We start from the raw sequence: 27,231 nt of genomic DNA on the forward strand, positions 1-27,231 counted from the left end.
TCACAAACAAAAACACCCACACACAAAACAAAGTTTTCATATTTGTTATACCTATACATACACATCTTCTGAAGAGAGAAAAAAATCTACTGTTAAACAGTTAAAAACAATCTGCTTATTTACCTGCACTGTTTTGTTTACATAAAATGAGAGTTGTGTGACATTTCCTGATTTTGTATTCACAAAATCCAGAAATAAGAAATTTCTAGCATTTCATAGACTTGGAATGTGCTGTTGTTTTCTGCCACAAACATATGCATACAGACACTGACTTTCTAATGCAAAGGAGGACTTAGAAGAACCTACTTCCATCACCATATCATCCTCATCATCTGCAGACAGCTTGAATAAATCCCTTATCTTAGCACACTTTGCAGCATCAGCCAGCCTTTTTCTTTTTTTTTAGTAAACCTTCTCTCCAGTTCCAGCCACAGGTTTTCTCTTTCTATCCATGTTTCGGCTAGATACTTTCAACAAGTGCTAGAGCCTAACTGTTGTGTAAAAAAAGAACCAGCCCTCACAAGACTGGCTCATTGGGAAAATTCTCGAACTTCCCAATCGCCAGTCTGCACCTGTCAACAGGCCAGGTTTTGTGGATATGAGCATCTCATTCAAACCTCACAAGCACAAATATCCTGATTGGTTGTGTTTCTTCCACCAGACCTGAGAAAGAACTTTGAGGAGGAGCCACAGGGTAAAGAGGTGGCATTGGACCAGGAGGTGTTACTGCACTGCCACCCACCCGAGGGAGTGCCACAAGCTGAGGTGAGACACGGATACAGACGATATTTATAGGCCCACATTTGGCATCCATTTACCTCTTCCTCACCAGGAGGACAAAGAGAAAGAAGCGGCTCAGAATCTGCTCCCCGGCATCTCTTGCTGCTCCACCAGGGAACAGACAACCCTGTACGGATAAATTACACCTCTAATTATTCCCCATTATTGATTTATTATTACTCTTACATCTCTGAGAAGCCGTATATCACATTGTCTCATCACATCACTCAGGATAGGCTTGGAGGCTTCACTCCCCGTTTGGCATCTCTAAAGGCCTATCCATAATTAATGGGTCTATTTGCCTCACTCGCTCCCTATTTTATTCTCTATCTCTTTGCTGTCTCTCCATGTACTATATTTCTCATACACTCTTGTTCTGCTCAAGTCTCTCTCTCTCTCTCTCTCTCCACGTCTCTCTGTGGTGTGTCTGTGTTTAGAAGACCAGACTGGGGCCAGCTGTTTCACCTCGTCTGCAACATCCTCCCAGTCCCAGATAGGCACTAACTGCTCTAATAACAACACAACAGGAAGTTAGGCCAGCCACTCAGACAGCTCAGAGACCAGGAGCAGCAGACCAGCCAATCACAACTGTACAGTGTAGGAACAGTTTGCAGAGGAAATAGGAAGGAAGGTGCCAGCCACAGTTCAGCAGAAAAGAACATCTGAGCAAAAGTCACCAGGGGAGAAAATGGGGATAGCGCACAAGAGGAAGAAAGCCCAATTATATGCGGCATCGCAACTGGTAGTAATACCAGCACAAATTCTGCCGTTCCGTAGCTACTCTCCAGACAGCGCGAGGTCAAGTGAGAGCAAGAAAACAAGCAAGCCAATCTGAGGGTACACCAAAAAAGGAATAACATCAGTTTTGGCTTCTGCGAGAGGGCACACACACTAGACTAAGAATGATCCCTTTCGCTCACTGACCACCAGCTGCTACAGACATATGCAGCAGCTACAAAATAAAAGTTGCATTTCCTCCACAAAAAGAGAATAAATATTTAAATCAGTACGGTGTATAAATAAATTCCATCTCATTATCAATTTCATACCAAGCTACATTTGTTCTTCTTTTTGTATGTTTGATTGCATCAAAAAAGAAGTACCTCACTGCTTTTTTGTCCATATAACAATCTCTTATCCACAGCATCTCTAGTCACTGTAGAGCTGCATGGGAGAGGGTTTCTATTGAGATGCAGTGAATTTTTGACCACTGAAACATATTTTCAGGTGGAGTGGCAGAGAAATGAGGATGTGATCGACCCAGCGAGCGACCCCAATTTTTTCATCACAACTGACCATAATCTCGTCATCAAAAAAGCCCGGCTGGCGGACACGGGCAACTACACGTGTGTGGCCAAAAACATCGTCGCTCGCCGCAAAAGCACCTCTGCCACGGTCCTAGTCTATGGTAGGTGATTACTTCTTTCAGCAGATGTCAAAGCTCTGTACACAGGGACTAATGAGAGGTCTGGACTCAAAGATTCAAAATACACAAACATAAAATCAGTTCACATGAATTATGTTTTGCTTGCATGTTGCTTCTGTTATTCCACATTTCCACATTAACATCTGCATGTTCTCTTGCATGGAAGATACATGGGAGCACTTTTTCTATCAGGAAGTTGTAATATTATATTCATTATATCAATATTATGATATTCATATTATATTCATATTATATGTGAAATATGGTGACAACTCGCATAAGTTATCTATTTTTCATTACATCATCATAAATAACTACATAAAGAGAGTAGTGTATCTGCATATTAATTAGAACAACTTAAATGCTACTGGCAGCCATTGTGCCAAAGCTGACAGTCTCTGATCTCAGGGCTGCGATCTTCCTCCTCCTCTGTAGTGGATCCAATATGACAAGAAAAATTGAATTAACAGCAGACTGTAAATAATGGCTTGGCTCGATAAGCAGACTGACCTTTATTAAAATGTCGAGCAACAGCATTTTTTTTGTCACAGAGGGTAGGCCTACTGGCACTACTAAAGTTTTGCATACATTACAGCCTGTCTTAATTCACAGCTGCATGCCGGAGATGGAAGTCATGTTGGAATGCATCATGAAAGCAACTTTGTGCCTAGAAGAAATGTATAATCTGGCACAATGTCTGACATATGGTCTGTTTCTGTTGAGGCTGCTAGAAAAAAGACTATTGTGATGTGCTTAAAGTCAGAACACCAATTTTTGTTTATTATCATGTCAGTAGAGAAAAAACACCACATGCCACAAATACCGTATACAGCACTATGTAGACGTCTGCACACCTCTTTGGCTTTTACACAATTTGTTCTGCTATAAAAAGGATTTTACAGTGAAGTTAAGTAAAGGTGTTTTGTTTGAGATCTATGCAATACATACAACTTCATCACTTTAAGCTTATCAGAAAATTAAGATTACTATTGTGAAGTTAATACATTCGAAATACATGAGAAACAGGGTATACACTGTAAGTATTTTTTATCCCTTTTGATAACAGTGTGTCTCTGGGACATATTTGATCAAAATTCAATATCTTATGCAGTTCTTATACTGAGGCTGTAGCTACTTGAATATTAATTACCACTTAAGATTGCAGTTACTCTCCCTTTTCATCCAACAGAAGCTCTCAGTGGAATCTCAGTGGATTTTAGGGTGTAAGAATTCAGATTCCAAAAACATGAGCAAGTGTGAAACGTGAGGGTCATATATGGAGGGCTTTGAGATTGGTTTGGGTGTATTAAAGAAAACATTATCCCGTTCCCTTGCTCTATGCACAAATACACATGTGGATGAACTTGAGATAATATTTTATAGGTGAAGTCTTTTATACTGCACACAGCAGATGACAGTGAGAAAACAACAGCATTCATTTATTTTTGTGTTGATTTGTAGGCCTATTTGTGTTTTTACTTTATTTAGTTTATACTATAAAAGTGATTAAGAAATACTCAACCATAAAAATGAAACAGACAGTGAAAGAGATCATTGTATTTTAGATCTTTGAAAGTCATTTCCTTTTAGGCAAGTTTTGTAGTTCAGCAAACTGTACAAACCCTGAAGGGGGTCCAAACATTTAAATAGCACTGTATGACTGTAAATGTAGTTGAAAATTGAGGCATGTGCACTGTCATGGTGAATGGTTTCAAATGAAATGTATTAATTTGGAGCATGCAGTCTAAATACATTATCATACACTCCTCCAGGCCTCCAGCATAAAAATAAAACAGCAAAGTTGTTCTTAGTGTTGATTATCATTGATTAGCTTGTTGTTGAAAGACTTGCTCTGCAGATGAAGAAATCTAGAGTCAAAATCACTGGAGGCACGAGCAGTCACAATCCTATTTTTTCCCTTTTTTGTATTGTGAAATATTTATTTTCACTCTTAGACCGAAGAAATCCTCCATAAATTGCTGGAGTGCTTGCATGTGCAATTTTATTTCTTCCCATCATGCTTTATGCTTGACAAAATGACAAATGCATTGATATTGCAGTATCAATTGAGGTTAAATCATAATAGAGGATGTCTTTTTCAAAAAAAAAGACCTTTTACTGCTGTTCGCTTATGTTTCTCTATAGCTGAAAAGAAAAATTCAGTTAGCTGAGAACATCACAGTCCAGCATGCTAGCTGATCTAGCTTAGCTGTAGCAAGTCATAATAGCCACTACTTTTCAAAAGGGGTTCAACAGGGGGCCAGAGATGCATTTTAACAAGGCCTGGCTGGTGTGACTGCACTCTGTGCTAAGAGGTAATCAGGGGCTGAGTTGCCTGGCAATTTACCTCGCCATGGCGGGCAATCAATCGCAAAGAGAGGGCAAGGAAATGACTCAGCCACGACAAGCACAGGAGAGAGTTAGGGGGAAATTAGGAAGGGAGTATGTACAGAGAAGGAACACCAGTACTGTTCAAGTCAATAAATCAGGAATCTTGCAATCTTGTAAGCTGAGGCAAACACTGTAGATACAGGAAGGAGCTAGTTAGAATTAAATCAGTGTGATTTGATGTAATCACCTGCAATGATAGAGCGATATAGCACCAATTATGTGCCAGTCGTCGGTTAAAGTTTTGAACATGGGCACTGGTACAGCAAATTATAGGAATTCAGCATGCAGACTTCTTGAACTGCCTCAACTTTCAGTCTCAAATGTAAAAGAGGAATAAATTGCACAGTGTTGTTCTCTATAATTCAAAGAATACTTGAGTTTGTAGAATGACATGGAATGGTGTGAAATCAGTTGTGGATGTATGAAGGACACAATCGGAATTACTGGTACAACCATGATATATTTATTTTTTTTTGTAGTGTGTTGGCATTTCCCAGGAGTAGGTGTTGCTTTTTATGCAATTATGATCATGAGCATAGGGATTTAAGTGGCATTTCTTTACAGTGATTATATTCTGACTGTATTATGAGTGTTTCGTATAATATCCTTGCTTTACTTCAGTGAAATTAGGTGGGATATTTTAAATGTCCACTGCAGCTACTTTGTCTTCCGCAGAGATGTAGTAAAAGATGGCAAGCTGTCATGTTATTTCTGCTCCCTGTTGAAACCATTTTGTTTCCACTGCAGTTGGCTGTAATTCCAACTTGGACACAGGAAGCAGCCTCCTTTGCTCTGCTCTTCCATTAGTTTACCTTGCAGTGCTGAACCAAAGAGTGTAACAGCAGTCACAATCATTCTAGCGCAACACACCTCTTTTCCTTAGTGCATGTCGGGTAATCCTGGCTGCTCTGTCCCTTCATCCGTCCATCCCTCCCTCCAACCTCCTCCCTCCCTCACCCCTCCATCCCCCGGCGCTGGCCTGACAGTCAACGGCGGCTGGTCCACGTGGACCACCTGGTCGTCCTGCAGTGCTGTGTGTGGGCGTGGCTGGCAGAAGAGGAGTCGGAGCTGCACCAACCCCACGCCACTGAATGGAGGCACATCCTGTGAGGGGCAGAACGTCCAGAAAAGTGCCTGTGTGGCCACCTGTCCAGGTAACTCCCAGGCAACCCTGTTTGTCCTGTGGCGCTTGGCTTCCTGTGGCTTCCTTTTTGCATTTTTTTGCATCTAGAAGTCATCAATTCATCTTTATGTTGGCTGCCCTTTTGTACCAGCACCTCCAGGTCTTTTCTTAGATTTCAGTGCTTCTGTTGTTTCCTGCAATTACACTGCTTACACAGCAATGTCAGAGCCTATTAGTCTTCACAGTAAGGCCTAATCCTGAAAGTGATTTATTATTATCACACTTTGTTTACGTATTTATTTTCTACGCTGTATGTTCTACGCAGACCCTGCTTTTATTTGGGAGACCTGTCTGCTTTAAGAGACATTGGCCCAGCCACAGCATTGTGTCAGACCAGCTAGTACATTTGAAATTGTTTGCTGCTGAAGCTACGTGGTAAATATGGCCAATAAAAGGCTGAATTATGATGGCCTGTGTGCAATGGTTACGTGTGAGGAGTTGAGGGCATTTCATTTGACTGCCCATTCTCCCGTGTGAGAGCGTCAGAGAGGCAGAGTGTCCTGCCTGATACTGAGCAACATGTATTGATCCCTGGTAGCCTGAGATGGAAGTCAAGCTGCTTCATTTGCGGTCCCACATTAGCCTGACAAAGGGAGAGATAGCGAGAGAGAGAAAGAGGGATAGGAAAAAGGAGGTGTAAGGTGGCTGCAGGGATATAGACAGATGTAATCAGATACAGTGTAAGGAAGGCAGGAACAAAGCCCAGAGTGAAAGAGAGAAGAGGAAAACTGAGAAAGAAGTAGAGAAAGCCTGAGTTTGTACAAGAGCTGGCTGTTGGCTGCCAGCGCATCAGTTTGTGGACATATAGCTGGGGTACCGCAGCCATGCTGACCGCGTGAGAAATCTCCCACGCTCGGTAAATAGCAAAAAGGGAAATCGAACACCTCTGGCATGGCAGCTTTTCCCTGTCCAAAACAAAGGTTATCTTCCTCAGTGAATCACAGTGTTATGTTACACATCTCCCGTGTAAAGACATCACTAGATGTCAAGCAAGAGTGTAAGTAACAGGCCCGCTGGAATACAGCAGGAGGAGGAAGACAAAGAAACACAGAAATGCATGCACGCTCTGTCCGGACACTATCTGGATGGATTTGGAATTATTAGCGCTGGAGCAACGAGTAATGGAATTAGAGGGGTGTCCAGGGATGCTTGACATTCCCCCATAGCAAAGCAGGATACTGACCTCTATGAGCTTAAAGAGATTAATGTCAGTCCAAGCTGCTATTGTTAGACCAAACCCCACCCTCTATCTTTCTCTTGCCCCGCCAGGAGAAAGTGTGTAATTTCAGCCCTTAGGGTGCTGTGACAGAAATTGCATTGTGCCCTGTGAACACAGCTTGCAGAGACTTTGGTAGAGAAAGACCTCCTCTTTTTTCCCTTGATGAGAGACGCTAAAGCGGCTTGACCCCGCTCACACCTCTATCAGTCCTGTTGTTTGGCAACAGAGGGTAGTCTCTGCCTCCTTTTCTCACTCGTTACCTGTCTCAGACAGAACATCAGTGGCACAGACAGCCCCAGCTGTCGGCACCCAGAAAGGGTTCCCTTCAAGGCCAAAGTCCACCACGCCAGAGCCTGGGGATGATGGGCTGTTGTTTCCAATCACAAGTGGCACTGCGGCTCTGTTGTGTACTCACAGACATGCCTCTGAAGTCCCCCAAGATGAACCGACTCCTCCCATCATTTGTCACCCAGCAAACACACAGCCCAGGAACGACAACCCCCAAATACATGTGAATCCTCTCTTTGATTCATGAAATACATGATTAACACATGTATGACTCATCAGCCTCAACAGAAGCTCTCATATAAGGGTCACGCACGGTCTGTGAGGGGGAACAGATGAGACCAGCCTAGCAGAGAGCATCCGTACTTACTGGATAACAACTTTAATTATCACTGTGCCTTGGCCTTCGCAGGTCTAATCCACTAGATGCACAGTAGATGGTGATTTAAACCCATTTCAGAAGAAAGAGCCTTGAGAAGAATGAATTACATGGGGAGCTGTAATGCTGCAGATAGACATCATGTTATTTATTTAGACATGGCTGACATTTGGATTCAGAAGTAGTGTTCTGTATTTTTTAAGTCAGCCTTGAGAGGCATTTTTCCTCTACAGTGCCTTTGTTTTTGAGCTGCATTTTAAAAAATGCATGATTTAATGCTGGTCTTGTTTCAAGAGTTCATTAATTATCTAGAATAAGATTCTTTGTTGATTATTAGCTCTCTAGTGCATTCAACTTACAGCACTAGATCTTTGAAATGGGTTACAGAAAGAAATAAAATATATATATAGATGAATATATGCATATAAAATTATATGTATAAATATTTATATATATATATGTAAATGTATATATATATACACATATATATAAAAATGTATATATGTGTATTTGTATATGTATATGTATGTATGTGTATTTGTATATGTATATGTATGTGTGTATATATATATATATATATATATATATATATATATATATATATATATATATATATATATATGTAGATCTATATATATGTAGATATATGTAGATCTATATATATGTAGATATATATATGTGTGTGTATATATATGTGTGTGTATATATATGTTTGTGTGTGAGTGTATATATATGTGTATATGTGTGTGTGTTTGTGTGTGTGTGTATGTATGTTTATATATATGTATATATATATATATAGAGAGAGAGAGAGAGAGAGAGAGAGATGTGTATATGGATATGTATGTGTATGCATGTATATGTATGTGTATATATAGATGTATATATATGTGTGGTTATGTATATATGTATATATACAGCACTGGAAAACAGAGAGTACGCTGCAAAATTATCAGTTTCTCTGATTTTAGTATTTATAGGTATGTGTTTGAGTAAATGCACATTTTTGTTTTATTTTACTGACAACATTTCTCCCAAATTCCAAATAAAAATATTGTACTTTAGAGCATTTATTTGCAGAAAATGACAAATGGTCAAAGTAACAAAAAAAGATGCAGTGTTTTCAGACCTCAAGTGATGCAAAGAAAACAAGTTCATATTCATTTTTAAAGAACACAACACTAATGTTTTAACTAAGGAAGAGTTCAGAAATCAATATTTGGTGGAATAACCCTGATTTTCAATCACAGCTTTCATGCGTCTTGGCATGCTCTCCACCAGTCTTTCATATTGCTGTTGGGTGTCTTTATACCACTCCTGGCGCAAAAATTCAAGCAGTTCAGCTTTTTTTGATGGCTTGTGACCATTCATCTTCCTCTTGATCACATTCCAGAGGTTTTCAATGGGGTTCAGGTCTGGAGATTGGGCTGGCCATGACAGGGTCTTGATCTGGTGGTCCTTCATCCACACCTTGATTGACCTAGCTGTGTGGCATGGAGCATTGTCCTGCTGGAAAAACCAATCCTCAGAGTTGGGGAACATTGTCAGAGCAGAAGGACGCAAGTTTTCTTCCAGGATAACCTTGTAGATTGCTTGATTCATGCGTCCTTCGCAAAGACTCATCTGCCCAATTCCAGCCTTCCTGAAGCAGCCACAGATCATTACTGAGCCTCCACCACATTTCACAGTGGGTGCCAGACACTGTGGCTTGTAGGCCTCTCCTGGTCTCCAGGTGTTGGGCAAAGCTGAAAATTGGACTCAGAGAAGATGAACTTACTTCATCATCCATGGTCCAATCCTTATGGTCTCTTGGTTCTTTGTTTCTCATTGATGAAGGGCTTTTTTCTAGCTTTACACGACTTGAGCCCTGCCCCTAGGAGCCTTTTTCGAACCGTTCTTTCCATGTGCTTCACCCCAGCTGCCATTTGCCATTCTTTTTGTAAGTCACTTGATGTCATCCTACGGTTGCTGAGTGACATTCGAATGAGTTGACGGTCATCCCAGTCAATGCAGAGTCTTTTTTTTTTTTGTTGTCCCCAATGTCTGCTGCTTGACCTTGTTCTTATGAACCGCCGTCTTAGAAATTTTAAGGATGGAAGCAACCTGACGCTCACTGTATCCCTCTGCCAGTAAAGCCAGAATTGAACCCTTCTTTTGGTATGGTCAATAGTTATTCTTTGATTACAATTACTTGTGAGGTACTACTAGGACTGTTTTTGCCATCCATTGGTCCTATTGCAAGAGGATAGGGATGGCCACAGCAGTGCTTTTTTATACTTTTCCTCGTTAAATAAGATTTGGTTCAGGTGATCACCTAATCAGTACCTCAGTAAGTAGAATGAGATGTGCTTGTGTTGGAATTCAACAGACACTGGAATGGAATGGCATACATGTAGAGATGCTGATATCAGAAAAATTTGCAGTGGTCTCTTAATTTTTTCCGGAGCTGTATATGTTTATATGTATATATGTGTATATATATATATATATATATATATATATATATATATATATATATATATGTGTGTGTGTGTGTATATATGTGTGTATGTGAATATGTGTGTGTGTATATATGTGTGTATGTGAATATATGTGTGTATATGTATATATGTGTGTGTGTGTGTGTGTGTGTGTGTGTGTGTGTATATATGTATATATATATATATGTGTCTATGTATGTATATATGTATATGTATGTGTGTGTGTGTGTGTGTGTGTGTGTGTGTGTGTGTGTGTATGTATATGTATATATATTAATATGTGTATATATATGTGTATTTGTAGGTATGTATATGTGTAAATTATTATTATTATTATTTTTCCCCAGCTCATTCTGTTTAATTTACAGTTGCAGTCTGTTTCTGTTTTGTCTAAAACACACTGTTGGATTTGCTGTACTACTTGCTGTAAAAAAAAAAAAAAAAAAAAGTCTGAATCAATATTCGCTGCAAACAAAACATGAAAGGCTATAATTTCTCTCTGCATTTCCCAGCTAGGTCTACATATATTTTTTGTTGAAATGCCATGTGTTGTTCCAAATTTAAAAAGTAACATGATTCCTTCAGAGAAGTGCTAAGCTGCAGCCACAGAGCCATATTTTCATACACATACTTCATATGAGCTTCCACAGACTGACACCATCTACACCAGCCTGTTCGGTAACGGAACTCTTCACATTTCTATTCATGATGGCTTTTGTATCTAAATGTGAGCTCCCCCCTCTCAACAGGAAAGAGTGAAGCTAGAGAGGCTCATCTGTATTTTTGTCTAAGTCTCCGAAGTGTTTAATGAGAGTTGGCGGAGGCCTGTGTGGCAGATCAGATGGGCTCCATGCTGGGAGAGACACAGGGAGCTGTGGAGGAGGAGGAGGAGGAGGCTGAGGCTAAAGCCTGAGGCTCAGAGCAGAGCAGATCAACACTTAAGACAGCAAGTAGCCAAACTATGCAAGAGTTTAATCTCCATTTCTCTTTCCTCTCTCTGCTTTCTCCTTCTCCTTTGTCTCCATCTCATTGTATCCCTCACTGAAGTATTCCACATAATTCTGCAGTGACTCTGCCCCTGCACGGACTTGTGGCCAACAGTCATGGTAAAATGTCAAATCACGCCAAAATTTCCAACAAAAACACACTACCTGGGCCAACAGCAAATAGTTAGTCACAAGTTTTGGAAGCGACACAATGACACCTGCCCCACACAAATGAGCTGAACTGTTGCGTGATGCGTTGGAGAACAGCAGACAACCTGAAGAGATTTCTAACTCGTGTGAATTATTTAAATATTGTACCGATCCCTCAGGCTTGCCAGAAGAGTCATGAGAATTATACTAGATGGAAAATAAAGTCGGGGCTGGCGTATTTGAGCACATATACATGTAAGCGTGTGTTTGGGCATGTACGTGTTGTACACATGCAAGTTAGCACCCATATGTCTGCTGTCTGCACTGCAGGAAAATGTGTACTTCTACTTTGGAAGTAAGCATATCTGTGTTTCTGGATTTTACCAGAGATGGTTCTAGAGACTACATATTTTATCCAAGGAATAAATAAATGCTTTGGCTAATAAATGTGAGAAAAAAAACACATTAGTTCACTGTGAAAAGATGGTGGCCATCTGGTGACAGCCTTGCATCAGCGATGTTTTTAATCATTTGGTGCCATTTGTTTTGGCTCACCCTCTTCATATCTGATTCCGTCTCATTTTGGTTTGTTTTAGTGGTTTAGTTAACATAAGGGAATAGACTGTGCTTTATTCAGTTATCAGTTACATACTATATCACAACTAGGCAGAAAAACAAACAAAAACTGATTTTTAAACATATAAATGTGTCAGTGTTACAGAATAAGCTTTGATGATTAATCTCAGTTGTATCACCCACTTCTGGGGCTAAGCTATCAACCCCCTCGATGGTTCTGTGACTTTTTTTTTTTTTAATTTCATCAGCCTTTGAACACCGGGATTATGGGTGGTTACTGTGCACACGTGTTTTGACAGGACAGTGGGAGCAGAGGGGTTGTCTCAGTGGGAGGTTACTTGTCTATCTCCTCATGCTCCGTTCAAGGACAAAGAAACCGTGGGTGTCCGATGATCTCGGACTATGTCCGTCAGATAGATAGATAGATAGATAAATAGATAGATGGACTTTATTGATCCCATAAGGGAAATTGTCATGTTACAGCAGGCTGGGGATAAAAATAGAATTAAAAATTAAAACTACACCTGCAGAATTGCAGACGTGCAAATCGAGATATTACATAAAAATATACAACATATATCAGAAACAGCATTAATCAGAAATACAGTGGGCAATCTAAGAAAATTTGGAGTGCAGTAAGAACTGTGCAGAATAGCAGTGTATAATAAATACAGTAAAAGTATGATGTACTAGTACAGATGGTAGTGTAGCAGTGTTACACAGAGGTGAGCTGTTGTACGGTGTTATGGTGAACATCAGGAATGATTTCCTGTAACATTCTTTGTGACAGCAGAGCTGAATGAGTTTGTTAGAAAACAAGCTCTGCTGTCTCTGCAGTGTATCATGGAGAGGATGGGATGAATTTTCCATGATGGAGAGCAGTATGTTGCCAGCTCCTGGGTCAGCAGCCATTGTCATTTTGAACAGCAGAGCCTCAAACAGGCCCTCCTACCGACCTGTAAAGAATGGTGGGGTTCCTTCTGCTTCTCGCCTTGACAACATGTCCAAATGGGGGCTTGCCACTTGGCTATTGTATTAACGTCCCTCCTCAGAGACCTGCCTGACCTAAAACCTGCGGTGCTGCAAGATTGAAAATCAGCTGTGGTGCCTTTTGCAGCAGCGCTAACAATCTCTCTCTGGGGATTTGATAAGGAAAACTGTGGCTGTGGATAACGATTTTCTTATGTGGATTTTGAAAAAGTAAAATGATGAATTTTGTTTCTGATTTCAGCCTTAAATTTGAAAAAAGGAAATCAAGGAAAGTGACAGTTTTCTTGCTTAACTGAATTTATTGTAACCACTTCCTATCTTTCCACTTCCTTTTATGCAGTCCAACCATTTCTTTGGTCTCTGCTCCTGTGAAAAGCCTTCTTCTGTTAAATACTTACAACATGTGTCTGGACTCAGACAGGCCATCAAGGACTGTTTATGCATCTTCATCTTCCTTTGATTTTCCTCAGCCTTGTTGTCACAGTGCTTGTGTCTCGTCCACATTGTCATGAGCAGCAACCTATTTCCACTCCAATCTCCTTGTTTGAAAATGTTATTTGCATGGCCATTAGTCCTGCTTTGTGGTGGAAAAGAGAAGTAGAATTAGATCACCTCATCAGGGCAGATGTTGATCTCATCTCTTTGTTTCACAGTGGTGTGGATAAACTGGGGGGTGACATAATATATTCATTAGGATGTAATTCGCTATTCAATCATTCTCATTTCCAGCCTGGATAATCAGCCCACTGGCCCACGTATGGGTCCACTCAATGCCAAACAAGGACAATTATCTGATTGGTTCTGCTTTCACTGCCAAATGGATCTGACTGCAAAGAGGCCCAAGCTGTGTCAGCATCCCACCACACACACACACACACACACAAAAACCCTCTCACATTCACTAGCAATCATTTTAGGACACACATGAACAAACACGCAGACTAGTGTGGGAGCAGGGTCTAATTCACACACCTGTGCCTCCGTTCTAAAATGCTCGCAGCGGCTTTTAGCTGGTTTACCAATCAGGGACCTGCTCTAAAACCAAATTAAATCATTACTTTGTACAGTTATGCAGTAATACAGTAGGTATCCCACCCTGAATAACATCTCAACGTCTCACTTTTATTAACCAAAGCCTCAGACCTGCAGCACGTCTGACCTTCCTCTCTGGGGGTCATGTCCCCTGCACTCTTTATTGCTAGGATTAATGAGCACTAAGGTTTCCTTGCCCTTAGGTCAATCAGGATGAGGGTTGCTGCTGTCATAGAGGTGTGCATGTACTCCGTGTGTGTGTGTGTGTGTGTGTGTGTGTGTGTGTGTGTGTGTGTGTGTGTGTGTGTGTGTGTGTGTGTGTGTGTGTGTGTGTGTGTGTGTGTGTGTGTGTGTGTGTGTGTGTGTTCACCCTTACATTTGGGAGACATAAAGAGCGAGTCAGTGGCGTTTTTCCCCCATGAGAGCTCATTACTGCTCTTTTTCCCCTTAGCCCCATGGCAACCTTCCCCAGGCCTGTTGCTGTGTCACTCGGCCAAAATCCCAAATTACCCACACCTTTGCCAAATGGCTTCCCTCTCTGTGTGTGGTAAAGCTGCAGATATTTCTACAGAGGGGCACGCTCAGAACTACTACTGGCCCATTTCCATTTGTTTCATTTTGTCTGTGCTGATGGTGGTGTGTTTGAAGTTTGGGTGAGGCTGCAGGTGCAATGTACATTCTGTTCAGAGTAATACCACCTGTATCCTGTCTTACATTCAAATACACTGCAGGTAACAATCAACAAACAGCTTGTTTGGCAAAGAAATAAAACTAAGGCAGATTTGTTTTCCCTCACAAATGTTCATTTGTTTGGAGAATTTTTTAATTGAGATATTTGTGTGTGCTTGCATGTCTAATGGTAGACTAGAGGGCCAGTTTCCCCGGGGTCAAATTCTTCTCCCTGTAGTTTTATTTTGTTGACAGCTGGGTCCACCAGGGCACAGCACCTTCCACAGCACCCTTATACCAGTGGGTTTAACTTAGTTCCATCTGATTTCCATGTTGAAAATAAACAAAGGAAGCAGAATAGAGACAATATGGCTCTCCTCAGCAGTTTTACACGTTTTGGTTTCCCAGTGCATCTGCTGGATTTGAGTGTGTGCAAGTGGATTTGCATGTCTTTATATTGCTTTCCCCGCCAGGTTTCCATTTTAGAGCGAGTGAATTTGCACAGGATGGCAACACAGTATTCTCCCAGTTCTCATCTCACACACAAATACACCACTGCTTTTACACCACCGTTGCAACTCAACTTCACTGTGTAAAGTTTTAACATATATAACATGTTGTATATATGTCTTGTATAACTCTGTAAAAAGAAGTTATAGCTTGTTTTATTCAAACTGTTCAGCATGGTTTCCAATCAATAGTTTATCCCTGTGAACTAAAATATAAGTGTTTGAAGTGAATCGGTTTGAGTTTTTGCCGCTGTGTGTGTTTGTACTCACTCATGTGTTTATATTATGTGTCTTTGCAGTTGATGGTGGCTGGAGTGAGTGGAGCAAGTGGTCGGCGTGTGGCGCAGACTGTTCGATGTGGAGGAGCAGGGAGTGCACCCAGCCCTCCCCTGGCACGGGGGGCAAAGACTGCCAGGGGCTCGACCTCCAGTCTCTCAACTGTACCAGCGAGCAGTGCCCACAGAGTGAGCGCACTCCCACCCACGTACTGTAAACCATACTCTCACTGTTCAACTCAGTGGAACAATAGAAACAGTAGAGGTTCACAAGGTATTTTTTAACCACTTTTCTGCAACAGGACCAGTAGAAGGAATTTAAGTAATGTATTTGCGTCCTATAACTGAGCTGATGAGTAACAAACATTTAAAATTTAAAAATCAATAAAAGTACTCAAAACATTTGAGAGATGGAGCCAGAAAATACACTACTGATCTAAGAATAAAAAGAAGCGTAACACTCTCAAGGCCAGAGTGGAAAATTTTGTTAGAAATAAAAAGCATGATGCCTCAGTCTTGCAACCTTCAAATACAGCAACAAGTAGATCACAACCAATCCATGCAGAACAGGTTTTCAAGATTAGCATCAATTAGCCCCTGAACTGAGGCAGGTTAGAGAGGAAGGGAAAAGAAAAGGCTTTTCCCTTCATTACCTTCATATTTTTCTTTACAGTTTCCACTTTGGCAAGAGGAGCAAAAGTATCCTCCTCCTCTTTTTATCAGATCAAATAAATATTTTATGTCTCCATATGGTGTGAGTTTCCTGTGATAGATGTTGAGTACATCTTACAAAAGGTTCATAAAGGAAATACGTCCATCTCGTAAGACACTTGTACCGATAGAAGAATCGTCTGCGGACCACTGCTGGCTTGTCCCCACCTGCATGACCTTTTTAGACAATCAGTTCTAATTAAAACTGGTATGGCAGCTTGCTGCTGGGCTAATACACAATCTTTTCACTTGCTTCTGTACTGTGATGCTCTCTGACCTATTAATAGAGCTGAGAATTAAATCATCTCTCTCCTGATTAAAATATAACCTGCCAGATAAATTGTCAAGGGTCAAATCATCCATGAGAACACACATGGCTGACGTACATGTGCGCTGTGATTGTTCACAACATGCATTTGTATTTATTTGTTGTGCATATATAGGTAGCTGCATAGCCAGTTTGTATTCCTTTTTCGTGTAAATCAGCCAGTGCCGTGTTTGCTGCTCCCCCTGTGTCATTAATGGAGCATGTGTGTACTGTCAGGATTAGAAACCGCAAAGCTCGTGCAGCCCGAGTCGGCAGCTGAGTGGAAAGTGGCACCACAGGGTCTGCTGCCGACCAGATGGACATGAAGGGAGAGCTCTATCGCTCCCCAAAGATATCAAAGACAGAAAAGTATTGCAGCTTCCCATCCAGGGATTATGATTCTCAGGGTGGCGTCTCATAGACAAAATGTTATAAATAGTGTGTTCTTTGGCTGATCTGCATGATAAACATATCAACCAGATCCCCACTGGATTCAGTTGATATGGGCGAGTGAATTAATAAACAGAATTACCTATTTTGCACTGATTGACATGATCCGATAGACCGATGCATGGAGAGCGGGGGGGCTGAGAGCAACTGTATGTGAATGACGCAGTGTTGTCTGTGTGTACATGCATGTGTGTGTGTGTGTGTGTGTGTGTGTGTGTGTGTGTGTCAACCAGTGTGGCTGGTGCAGTGATCCAGGGAGCTCAGTCAGGCCATCATCAAAGGTCAGCAGCTCCTCCCCAAGAGAGCCAAGATATAATATATGCACAAGGATGCCAGTCATTGTTCCTCGAATGTACATACACACACACACACACACACACACACACACACACACATATAGTCACTCAGTATTTAAACTGACAGCGCAGAGCGAAGCGCTGGCCTCTGAAGAATGCCTGTCCCAATCTGTTCCCAGCAGATGTGTTTCCATAGACAGTGCTGTGTGAAGTATTATAATAAGCAAAATAGCAAGATGCTTTTGGCTTGTCAGCAACTCCCATACTTCAACCATGTTTGCAGGCTGTTAGCTGAGATGGAAAACTTCCTCTTGAAACAAAAGGCACCCTTGTGTTCTAGTGTAAACGAACAGTGCAACTGCAGAGTAAGCCTTAGTTACTCTGCAACAAAACGTCCTCTGTCTGAGGACCTCACAAGCATCTCTAATCTCCCTCATTAGGACGGAAATCGCATACGTTAGATGAGGTTATTGTTTTTGGATATTTTATGTATGAGAATCAGTGTGTGGCAGCAAGCTTTGTGTTACAGCTCTAAAATAAACAGATCTGACCCAGGCAGGATCATTTTCATAACAGGTGAAGCCCAAGATGAAGCAATGCACAGTCTGTGCAGGGAAATAATAAATATGCTGGGAGCATGCCAGAGCAAAAATGGCAAACAGGTGTTAGAGGGCACAAAAAGGATAGTGGGAAAAATCATAGTGTCTGTATTCTCAGCACAGGAAATTAGGACAACATAAAAACAATTATTTGGCTTAATGTGTGTAATGAAGGTAATGAACTTAATTTGCAGCAGCATCCTGTTTTGGGGGTGTCACAAATGATTGTGCAAAGCCATAAAACTATTAATCTGTCTTTAGTCTGTTGTTGAATTTGGGCGCTAATTTGGTTAGCGAAGCGGCTGATGCTTTCGTCATGGGTTTGTTTGTCAGACTGGGTTCACAGGCTGCATGAAAAATGGCTGAATATTTATTTTGGGCCGTATTTTATCAGGCTATGCTGAGGGATGGGACAACTGTATTGTTGAGATAGTAATGGTCACGTTCACTTTGAGAGTTTTAGTAGCCATATTTCCCTGACCTTAAGAACTCCACTGTTATTCATCTTCAGGCGAGTGACTAGAATTGGCCATGGTATGAAATATATTCTCAGGTCTCTTGATAAATGCCCAGGGAAGATCCGCAAAGGGCTGCAAAGCTTTTATTTATCAATGCGGAAGAGAAAAACGAGCAGGTAGTGAGTTGAAGACTATCAGCTGCACACATTGTGCTGACTGCCAATGCAGCAAGAGTCCAAACTTCAACATCAGCCAGGTACATCACCTCAGAGGAGATGAATTATGAGTTCATAGCGGCCCATCTCAAGTCAGAAGCTGATCCCTAACCAGCCAGCCCTGGAGCAGGTCTAAGGATCAGAACTGAAAGCTCAGGGAGAGGGGAACAAACAGAGATTGGCCTGAGGTCAACTCTGACATCCACAGATTATCCGCCAGTGGGTGTCAATCATTGAAAGAGGTCACACACAAAGAGAATCAAAAGTTCTTAGCCAGCAATTACGTCAAGTGGGAATGAACGATGGAGTGACGGCTGACAGAGAGAGGAGGAGAGGTAAACTGGTAGTGTGTGTGGAAAGAGGGAGAGAGAAAGAGGGGGGCACGTCAGATTGGGGCTACAGTAAAGCCCATCCAATTATAAAAGCTGATTAGCAAAGTCAATTAAAGTGTGATGGATGTCCTTTCAATAATTGGCTGGCATCATGAAAATCAATGAGCACGGCCAGGAGGAGCTGAGAGCAGTTGCTGGTCAGGGTTGCAGTGAGCATCGGGATCGTTTCACTGTGACACCTGGTGGGTCAGATAAAACTTCACTCAGTGATGCTCCGATAAGCCACCAGAGATTACAGGCAGAATAGAGGGGGAGAGAGATACAGAGAGAGGAATAAAGAGAGAGAGAGACTTGTCTGATTGACTTACTTTATTGTCTGGGTGCAAGAATGGTGTGTGCTGAGGAAAAGGAAGAGTCAAGATACTGGATCTTTGCATCTGAGGTTAGCTAGGTGCCTTTGGATTGCCCTTAGAAAGTAAACAGCAGCTGGCCAATCTAAGGCTATGTTTATCCAATCAGCAGAACCCAGTTGGCCTGTCTCCTTGCTGACGGGCGTTGTTTTGTCTTTAGTCAGAAAGCCCATCTCTCAGTAGACTGCAGCACTAGAAGTCCAAATATCACAGCCTCGCCTGGCCTTTGACTCACCAAGACAATTGGATTTGGGAACTTTAATGAGAGGTTCAGATGTGCTATGTAATGTCAGGAACAGAACAAGCGATCTTGTGTTTATCTTCAGCCAGTCATTCACAATTGATTACATGTCAAGAGATCCCTGGCATTAGGAAGTGCCGCCGTAGAGCTTGGCTGCATATAATCCCGCCACTTAAGGTATCAGATTGTACTGAGATGATCACCCGTGAAATAGATTCTGGCATTTCTCTTAAAGACTTGGGTATGTCATGTGGCTTTGTCCGGAGAAATTGATTTTTAAGACAGAAGGAGAAAGCGAGGACTAGAAAAGTGAGATATGACACAGAGAGAAAGAAAGCAAGAAAAAAAGGAAGAATAGTTTTTTGACCACTTTCTCCTTTTTTCAAATTTTACTGTCAGCACTCTGCTAATTTAATTGTTCCATTCTCATGTCACAGATTTACTAACACCAATTAAAACTTGTCAGATCAGTGTTTCCAAGTTTGAGCATGGTTCCTGTCAAGCAGTGGGATTACACAGTGGTGGAAAGATACCATAAAAGTCTGGCGATAGTCATCAAAATATGTCGCGCTTAATGATAATCAGATTGATTTTGACACAAACCTTTTGGACGTGTTATTGGTGCTCATTGCTGAAATGCAAATCATGCCTGCTGTCAGTCACAGGCACACGCTGTCTCCCTTTTTTCCTCCATCTTCAATTCTAATTTTCATTCTTCCGCCTCTGTCCTCCTCCTTTTGTTGTCAACTCACCACACGCCAGCCTGCAGCACTTTAACCTTTGCTGTTGTTCTCCATCCCTCAAAGTTGCACTGCTCAATGCATCCCCTCCTTGACTGTGTTCAGTTGACAGCGCAACGCCCCCGTGGCTCCCCGACAGAATGGCCCTCCACAAAGGACCCGGGAGCATCCTCCTCCTCCGCCACCAAATTCCCCCAGCCCAGGGAGACAGCCGTAGCAAATCCCATTCTCCTGCAAAACACACACACACACACACAATACATACACACATATGCACGCACACATTGATGTTTGTCTGGGCTTAGCTGTCATCTTCATACTGTACTTTTGGGAGAAAAGACACTCCTGTGCTTTTGAGAGAGAGAGACCTTCAATAAGAGGTGCTAGAATTTCATAAGCAAATCCTTCATTTTTCCACTGTATCTCTTGGGGGTGTTGTGTGCCTAGAGAAATAGAGAAAAAGACAGAGGATAGAAAGAACATGCTGGCATAAGATATATTTATCCAGTGCAGAAATAAAGTAAGGCAACGCTAAACAACCTGCTACAGAAACTGGTTCTTTCTCCTTTTCGATTGTCCACAGGTTAACATTGAAGTTTGAAACATTTAAAACTCAAGACAGTTAACTAATATTTGCTAATGTTGGCTCTCAATCCGTCGGGGACATAGTCAAGCAGCATTAGGTGGCAAGCAAGGAATGTGGAACTGATTTCATGCTGTTAAGCAGATCCTCAAGAGAAACCCTTGCATGGAAGATAATAAAATATGTTGCAGCTCGACACATTGGTATTACCATTCAGTATCTGAGGGAATTTTTCAGTCTGTTCTGTTGCTCTGTGTCCTCCGATTGCAGCTGTGAGCGGGGCCGAGGACGTGGCGCTCTACATCGGCATGGTGGCGGTGGCCCTGTGTCTGACACTGCTACTCATCGTGGTGGTCCTCGTTTACCGGCGCAAGAAGGAGGGCCTGGATGCCGATGTGGCGGACTCCTCCATCCTCACCACTGGCTTCCAGCCCATGGGCATCAAGCCCAGCAAGCCAGGTGTGTGGGCACCGCGGCCACGCAGGCCCCCCCCCCACAGCAGTAGGACACTGTTCTTTGTTCTACCCTCCTCTCTGCATTTGTCGGTCTGTCCATCTGCCCACCATGACCGTGCAGCACTTATCTACATGTACCACTGATCCTGTGTTTGTTTGTGGTTGTGGAGGTGGTGTGAATGTGTTTACAGTGGCCTGTAGTCTAAGCAAGATGTATTATGGTGTGTGTGTGTGTGTGTGTGTGTGTGTGTGTGTGTGTGTGTGTGTGTGTGTGTGTGTGTGTGTGTGTGTGTGTGTGTGTGGTGCATGTGCTGTTTATTTGCCTGCCTGACACATTATGTTTCGCCACCACCTCATTGTCAAGAAATGTACCCACTCTGTTTACTGCCTGTGTGGAGCCTCTGAGGTTTACCAGCGAGTAATAGAAATACAAGTGTCTGAGTTGGATGGAGATGGGGAACTGGGTTGCCTGTGATTCACCATGGAAAAAAAAGCCTTTATACATTCTGGGTGCTAAGCTCTATCTGAGTTCTGTTTGGAATTGATTGTGTGGTTGCTAAAGAGACAGACAGAGATAGAGAGAGTGAGGGGAGGGGAATTGACTGGCTTTGGGTGGAATTTGTGTTTGTGTATTGTCAAGAGTCTGTGCATGTGAGTGTTCTGTTCTCTGCACCATGTGTCTTTTCCTGTGTTTGTTTCAGTTTTCTGTGTGTGTTGCGACAGATTTAGAGAGTGTGAGATCTGTCTCTGTGATGTATGACCCCCCCCCGATCCTCCTCCGCATTCCACTCATTGAGATTCACACATTTGCTTTTGTCTGTTTATTTCTTTATTTTTTTTTTATTATTTAAACAGAGAATTCCCATTTGCTCACCATCCAGCCTGATCTAACCACCACCACCACTAGTTACCAAGGCACCCTGCGCTCTCGCCATGATGCCACTGCGAAGTTTTCTATGACCAACGGGCCTCTGCTGGACCCGCTCCCCAACGGCTCGCACACTCTGCACAATGGCAAGCTTAACTCAGACCCTGCTGAGTTTGTGAGCAGGCTGTCCACTCAGACCTACTTCAAAACGCTGCCCCGCGATGTGGCTAACACCTCCTATGGGACCTTCAACTTCCTGGGAGGGAGGCTGACGATCCCCAACACAGGTGGGTTCTTCATTTATGTTCAGTTCAGTTGGTTTGGACCAAGAAAAAAAAAGAGAGATAATGCTGCCTTTTAGTTTTAATCCACTTCAAACATAAACTCATATGGACTGACAGGTCACTCCTTCGTGGTGGTCATCCTGCATCATAATGGACCTATGTGGGGAAATCAAATGACAGCAAGCCATGCGTAGTATGTGAGCTCATTGTAAATGGCCTTTTCTGGTGGTCACAAAGAGCACACAAAGAAATAATACACAAATACTGGGAAAAGAAGCATTTTCTACCGTAATATTACCAGGATAGTTACTGTGTAGTCACTATGTTTCACACATTTTTTGATCAGGAACTGCTAAAATGCAATGTAGAACTCAAGTTCAACAAACCTCTCTTTTAACTCCCTTTCACTCTGACATATCAGGGAAAATCCCCACACACACATTATGACAACCAAATGATCTTGTATAAATATCGACATGTAGATATCATATATACATATGTGAACATGCAGTGTGCCTACGAACCTGATCAGAGCTAAAAGACAACAATGTGTGTTGTTTTTCTTCGTCGGCACCAAATTAACCGAACAACGGGCAAGATGTGAAAGCGCACACGAGATGCTTGGTCCTTTCTTTAGTTGCACCTCGCCTCTTTGGTACAGTTCAAACAAACTCTGAAAAAGGCATTAAATCACTTTGCTGACAATCAAAACTAGCTTAAAAGCAATCTGTGTAAGCAACATATGTATTTATGCAAGATCATTTGGCAACCATGGTAACATGTACACTCATCAGCACCTTAGAGGGGCCACAAAGTAACTACCCCCACAACAGCATTATACAGTGTACAGTACAAGACTCTTCTGTCCAGTGTTTTATGACATATGAGGTCTACTTGCAATTTTTTCAATACAGTTAATACTTTTTATTAATTTTGTATTTGTAAATGTGATTTATGAAAACTCTTAAGATGAGAAGACAATATATAAAAATTGTTATGATATCAAAGTTGGACAGTTAAAGTGAGGTTTTATTCAGGTATTGTTTTAGTAGACACAGAATTAGGCAGCGTATGTCTGTGTGGTGTAAGGACAAGGAGATTTTAGTAATCCTCTGTAGGATGTTCTGTTTGCCGCTACACTTCAAACAAACAAGAAAAGTTCCATCTAAACAGTTTAACATCTGCTAAACTGAGAAATACTGTGGGAACGAGTCAGTTTTATTTGTATTGCACATTTCATACACTGTCATTGCTCTTACATAAAAAAGAACATTTACAGAAACTTTATTACACCTGCTTTAATGCCCCTGACTGGACATTAACAAGGAGAATTTATCAGTAACAGCTGAGCCCCATAAACGTCTCACTGCCTTGTTGAAACCGACCCAGACGATTCAGCCTTTAAATCTGGTGCATTAGGGTTTCTTAATAGGTTTACACCAGGATAACAAACATAAAAGTGTTTCAGCGCTTCATACAAAACAGCTTAGTGCGCAGGCTGTATTTCTGTCTGTGATACAAATTAGTTTATAACCCTTATATAGAATAAAATGAGACACCAAAAATATACGAAGGGCTTGTGATTAAGTTGGATTGTATGTGAAATGGTCACTTGTTTATCTCAAAACTGACTAATCCAAAAATGAAATCATAAAAAAAGCAAGTATCTAAAATTCCTTATGAAGTAAAATTTTTTTGTCAATAACCCAAATCTATGCTGCACAGCATGAAGAGTAAAAATAAATACTTCTATAACTAACTATAAAATGAGGAGTGTGTGCCATATACAGACAGGTGACAAATTACAGAAACAACCTGAATAAATGAGAGGAGAAACATAACTAATGCAGATGCTTTCACACAGATGCACTGCATGGTTCAATTAAACCATTAACATCCAATCATGCTCTGTGGCATGAATAAAAAATGCTGAGCAGGCCCAGTTGATGCTGATTTTGTATCAAGATGGCAAGAGGAAAAGATGAAAAGTGACTTTGAAAGAGGGTTCATTGTTGGGACACGGATGGCAGGAACTTCAGTCACAAAGACTGTTCAACTGGCCTGTGTTTCAGTCGGAACAGCGACTAAAGTGAGGTCTGCATTTAGATCTATGGGAAAGACTTCAGTAAATAGGGTCTGACATTGTGGTCAACAGCGTATATTTGATGACTGTGATACTCGCGCATTAGTGTGAAATGTAAGGAAAAACAGAAGAGCAACTCTTCATCAGGTGACGGAGAATGTCAACGCAGGACGTGATCAGACTGTCACCAAGAACAGTCCATCGACAATTACAGAGGGAGAGAGGGATAATATAGCAGGGTTCCAGTGCATAAACCCCTCATTACAAAGATGAATGCACACTTGAGAGTTCAGTGGTGCCAAAACCACAGACACTGGTCTACAGAGATGTAGGAAACAGCGATATTGTCAGATGAGTCGCTATATTCTCAACAAGTGGGCGAGTGCATGAGGGGCGTACACGAAGAGAACGGTACAGGCTTGAATGCTTGACCCCTACAGTGAGGGGCTCCGGTGGCTCTGTTATGCTGTAGGGGGCCTTTGCTGGCATGGTTTGGGTCCACTTATCCCCATAGAGGAAAGGGTCACTGCAAATCAATACAAAGTTGTTCTGAGTGATGTTCTGAGTGATCACCTTTATCCTGTAATGAATCATTTCTATCCTGATGGGAGTGGTCTCTTCCAGGACGACAATGTCCCAATCCATAGGGTGCGAGGGGTTACTGAATGGTTTGATGAGTATGAAAATTGTTTGAATCATATGCCGTGGCCTTCGCAGTCACCAGATTGAAGCTGTTCTGGTGACACATGGTGCCCCAACACCTTACTAAGACGCGTTATGTTGTTTTTCCCTTTCATTTGTCACCTGTTTTACATTCTACTCTGAAAGATTCCTGGAATAAAACATAGTACAATTATTCCAATTAGGCCCCTCACTTATGACAAATGTGGTTGAATTTGTAGCTGACGTCCACAAGTGTCAGCTGTGTGCTAAGAGGGTAGACAAAGGAATAGAAATAGTCCATTAAAGATTAGTGTTACAAAAGATATAAGAAGTCCACCATTATTAGTCTCCTATTTTGCTTCCCCTCTTCACATTGACTAAGTACAGGGTTTATACAATTATACTGGAGAAGAGTGTGTTCATTTGGCTCATTGTAGGCTGTCCAGATTAGCTGATGACAGTGGCAGTACGCCAGTATCTTGTAGGAGAAAATGTCTCTCTTTTTTCCTGTTTTCCTTGCCATCACTCTCTCTCCCCCTTCTTCTCTCTTAAAGATATTTTATGCATAGATTAACTCAAAGCCGTGTAGACTATACCACGCATCGGCACCCATCTTCTCAATGGGACACAGAATTTAAAAAATCGGCCCTTGCATGCATCCACTCAGAAGAGATATACTGTCAATCAGCACAATTCCAGAGTGGGCACATGGAAGACATGGTGAAACATGGCTGTGAGCATACACACACCTTTGCCTTATTCAACAGATGTTTTCATGGTGAACAGACCCCGTTCACAATCCAGACTCTTAAGATTGTGTCACAGTCACTTTTTGTGCTACATTTTAAATAGGATTCTAAGTGGCGGATTTGGCATGAGAATCAAAATACAGATGCCACAACAACCGAACTACCTCAATAGCTCTCTCTATTCTCCAAGGTACATTCCTACACTCTCTTGGGGAAGTGCACTTTTCCTTGAGTAGTCTGTTCCATGATCTCAATTATCTACTTAGTGGCAGACGGAGGACATTTAAACTGCGATGCAGTGTGAGCTTTTGTCTCAGCTAATTGTTGACCATGGGGACGTGTGCCGTCTCAGCTGCCGGTGCAGAGATTTGCATCTACTGCACCTGACGGAGGCTGCCTCTGACCTTCAGAATAGATTTGTTTTTTGTTTTTGCAGCCATACAGTTTTGTTGAGTGGGCCGGCTTCCTTTGTGAGATGACAAAAGCGTTGTTCAGTCAGAACAAATGAGCCCCCCCCCCTTTCTTACCCCCCTCTCTCGCTTTGTTGTTATTTGCATTAGGAATCAGTCTGCTCATTCCTCCCGAGGCCATCCCCAGAGGAAAGATCTATGAGATTTATCTCACTGTTCAGAGGAAGGAAGATTTAAGGTGGGTCTCTTTAACACTGCCTAACTGGCATTCTTCCCTGGATGCCACTAGGCTGTTTGTTTTGATGCTCTACTGTTCCATTAGGAAAGGCTTGAGAGTCTTTGCCAGTACTGTGGAGGAGGGATGTAAATAAATAATGCAGCCTTTTACCAGGATGTGCACTGTTTAAGTTAAATGAATTGTTTGGAAAACACTGTTTATCTGGCTTGCTGCAGTCAGTCTCTGAAGGCACAGTCATTGTAGCATGCTGTGATAGTGTTACGTTATTACTCAGTCATCACAACTTGGTCCAGCTAGTCAATGAGTCCAGCCGGTTTTCATTATTCTCTGCTACAGCTGCTAGATCATTTGCAGAGGTGACAGTATCATATCCTGCTTACAAGAGACCAGTAAATTCTCACTAATAACTCGATTAGAAGCTGCTCATCTGGATTCATTCCCCTCCCTCTCTCTTCTCTCCCTGCTGTAGGTTACCCCTGGCCGGCTGCCAGACCCTGCTCAGCCCCGTCGTGAGTTGTGGCCCCCTGGGGGTGGTCCTGAGCCGGCCAGTTATCCTCAGCATGGACCACTGCTCTGACGCATGCCTCGATAACTGGGCCGTCCGCCTCAAGAAGCAGAACTACGAGGGCGCTTGGGAGGTGAAACAGCACTATAACTCCAGCACAAATCCAGGGTAGAAAGACAAACTTGCCACCCAGTGAATTTGTAAAGTCTTTCTGAACTCACTGAGAGCTTTCCTTGAAAAAGTACAAACTTGCTCAGTGGTGACGTGAAACTTGCACTGCAAAGCACTCAATGCTGTATAGCAG

The 27,231-nt window shown here is 42.1% G+C and overlaps 1 protein-coding gene across 5 annotated transcripts in view; it reads left to right on the plus strand.

The window, feature by feature from the left end:
• unc5a (unc-5 netrin receptor A) overlaps positions 1–27,231 on the plus strand; it is a 132,137-nt gene that overhangs the window by 89,865 nt on the left and 15,041 nt on the right. For 3 of the 5 annotated variants that reach the window (XM_040119721.1, XM_040119725.1, XM_040119724.1), the window contains 7 exons: positions 662–765; positions 2,008–2,188; positions 15,355–15,519; positions 20,943–21,173; positions 21,983–22,282; positions 26,335–26,422; positions 26,892–27,060. In XM_040119721.1, the coding sequence (XP_039975655.1) occupies positions 662–765; positions 2,008–2,188; positions 15,355–15,519; positions 20,943–21,173; positions 21,983–22,282; positions 26,335–26,422; positions 26,892–27,060 (1,238 nt within the window). Of the gene's footprint in view, positions 1–661; positions 766–2,007; positions 2,189–5,583; positions 5,752–15,354; positions 15,520–20,942; positions 21,174–21,982; positions 22,283–26,334; positions 26,423–26,891; positions 27,061–27,231 lie in introns of all 5 variants that reach the window. The other 2 variants (XM_040119726.1, XM_040119723.1) reach the window with 2 other exon arrangements.

Source organism: Xiphias gladius, chromosome 23 (assembly GCF_016859285.1).
Source record: "Xiphias gladius isolate SHS-SW01 ecotype Sanya breed wild chromosome 23, ASM1685928v1, whole genome shotgun sequence".
NCBI classification, from domain to species: Eukaryota; Metazoa; Chordata; class Actinopteri; order Istiophoriformes; family Xiphiidae; genus Xiphias; species Xiphias gladius.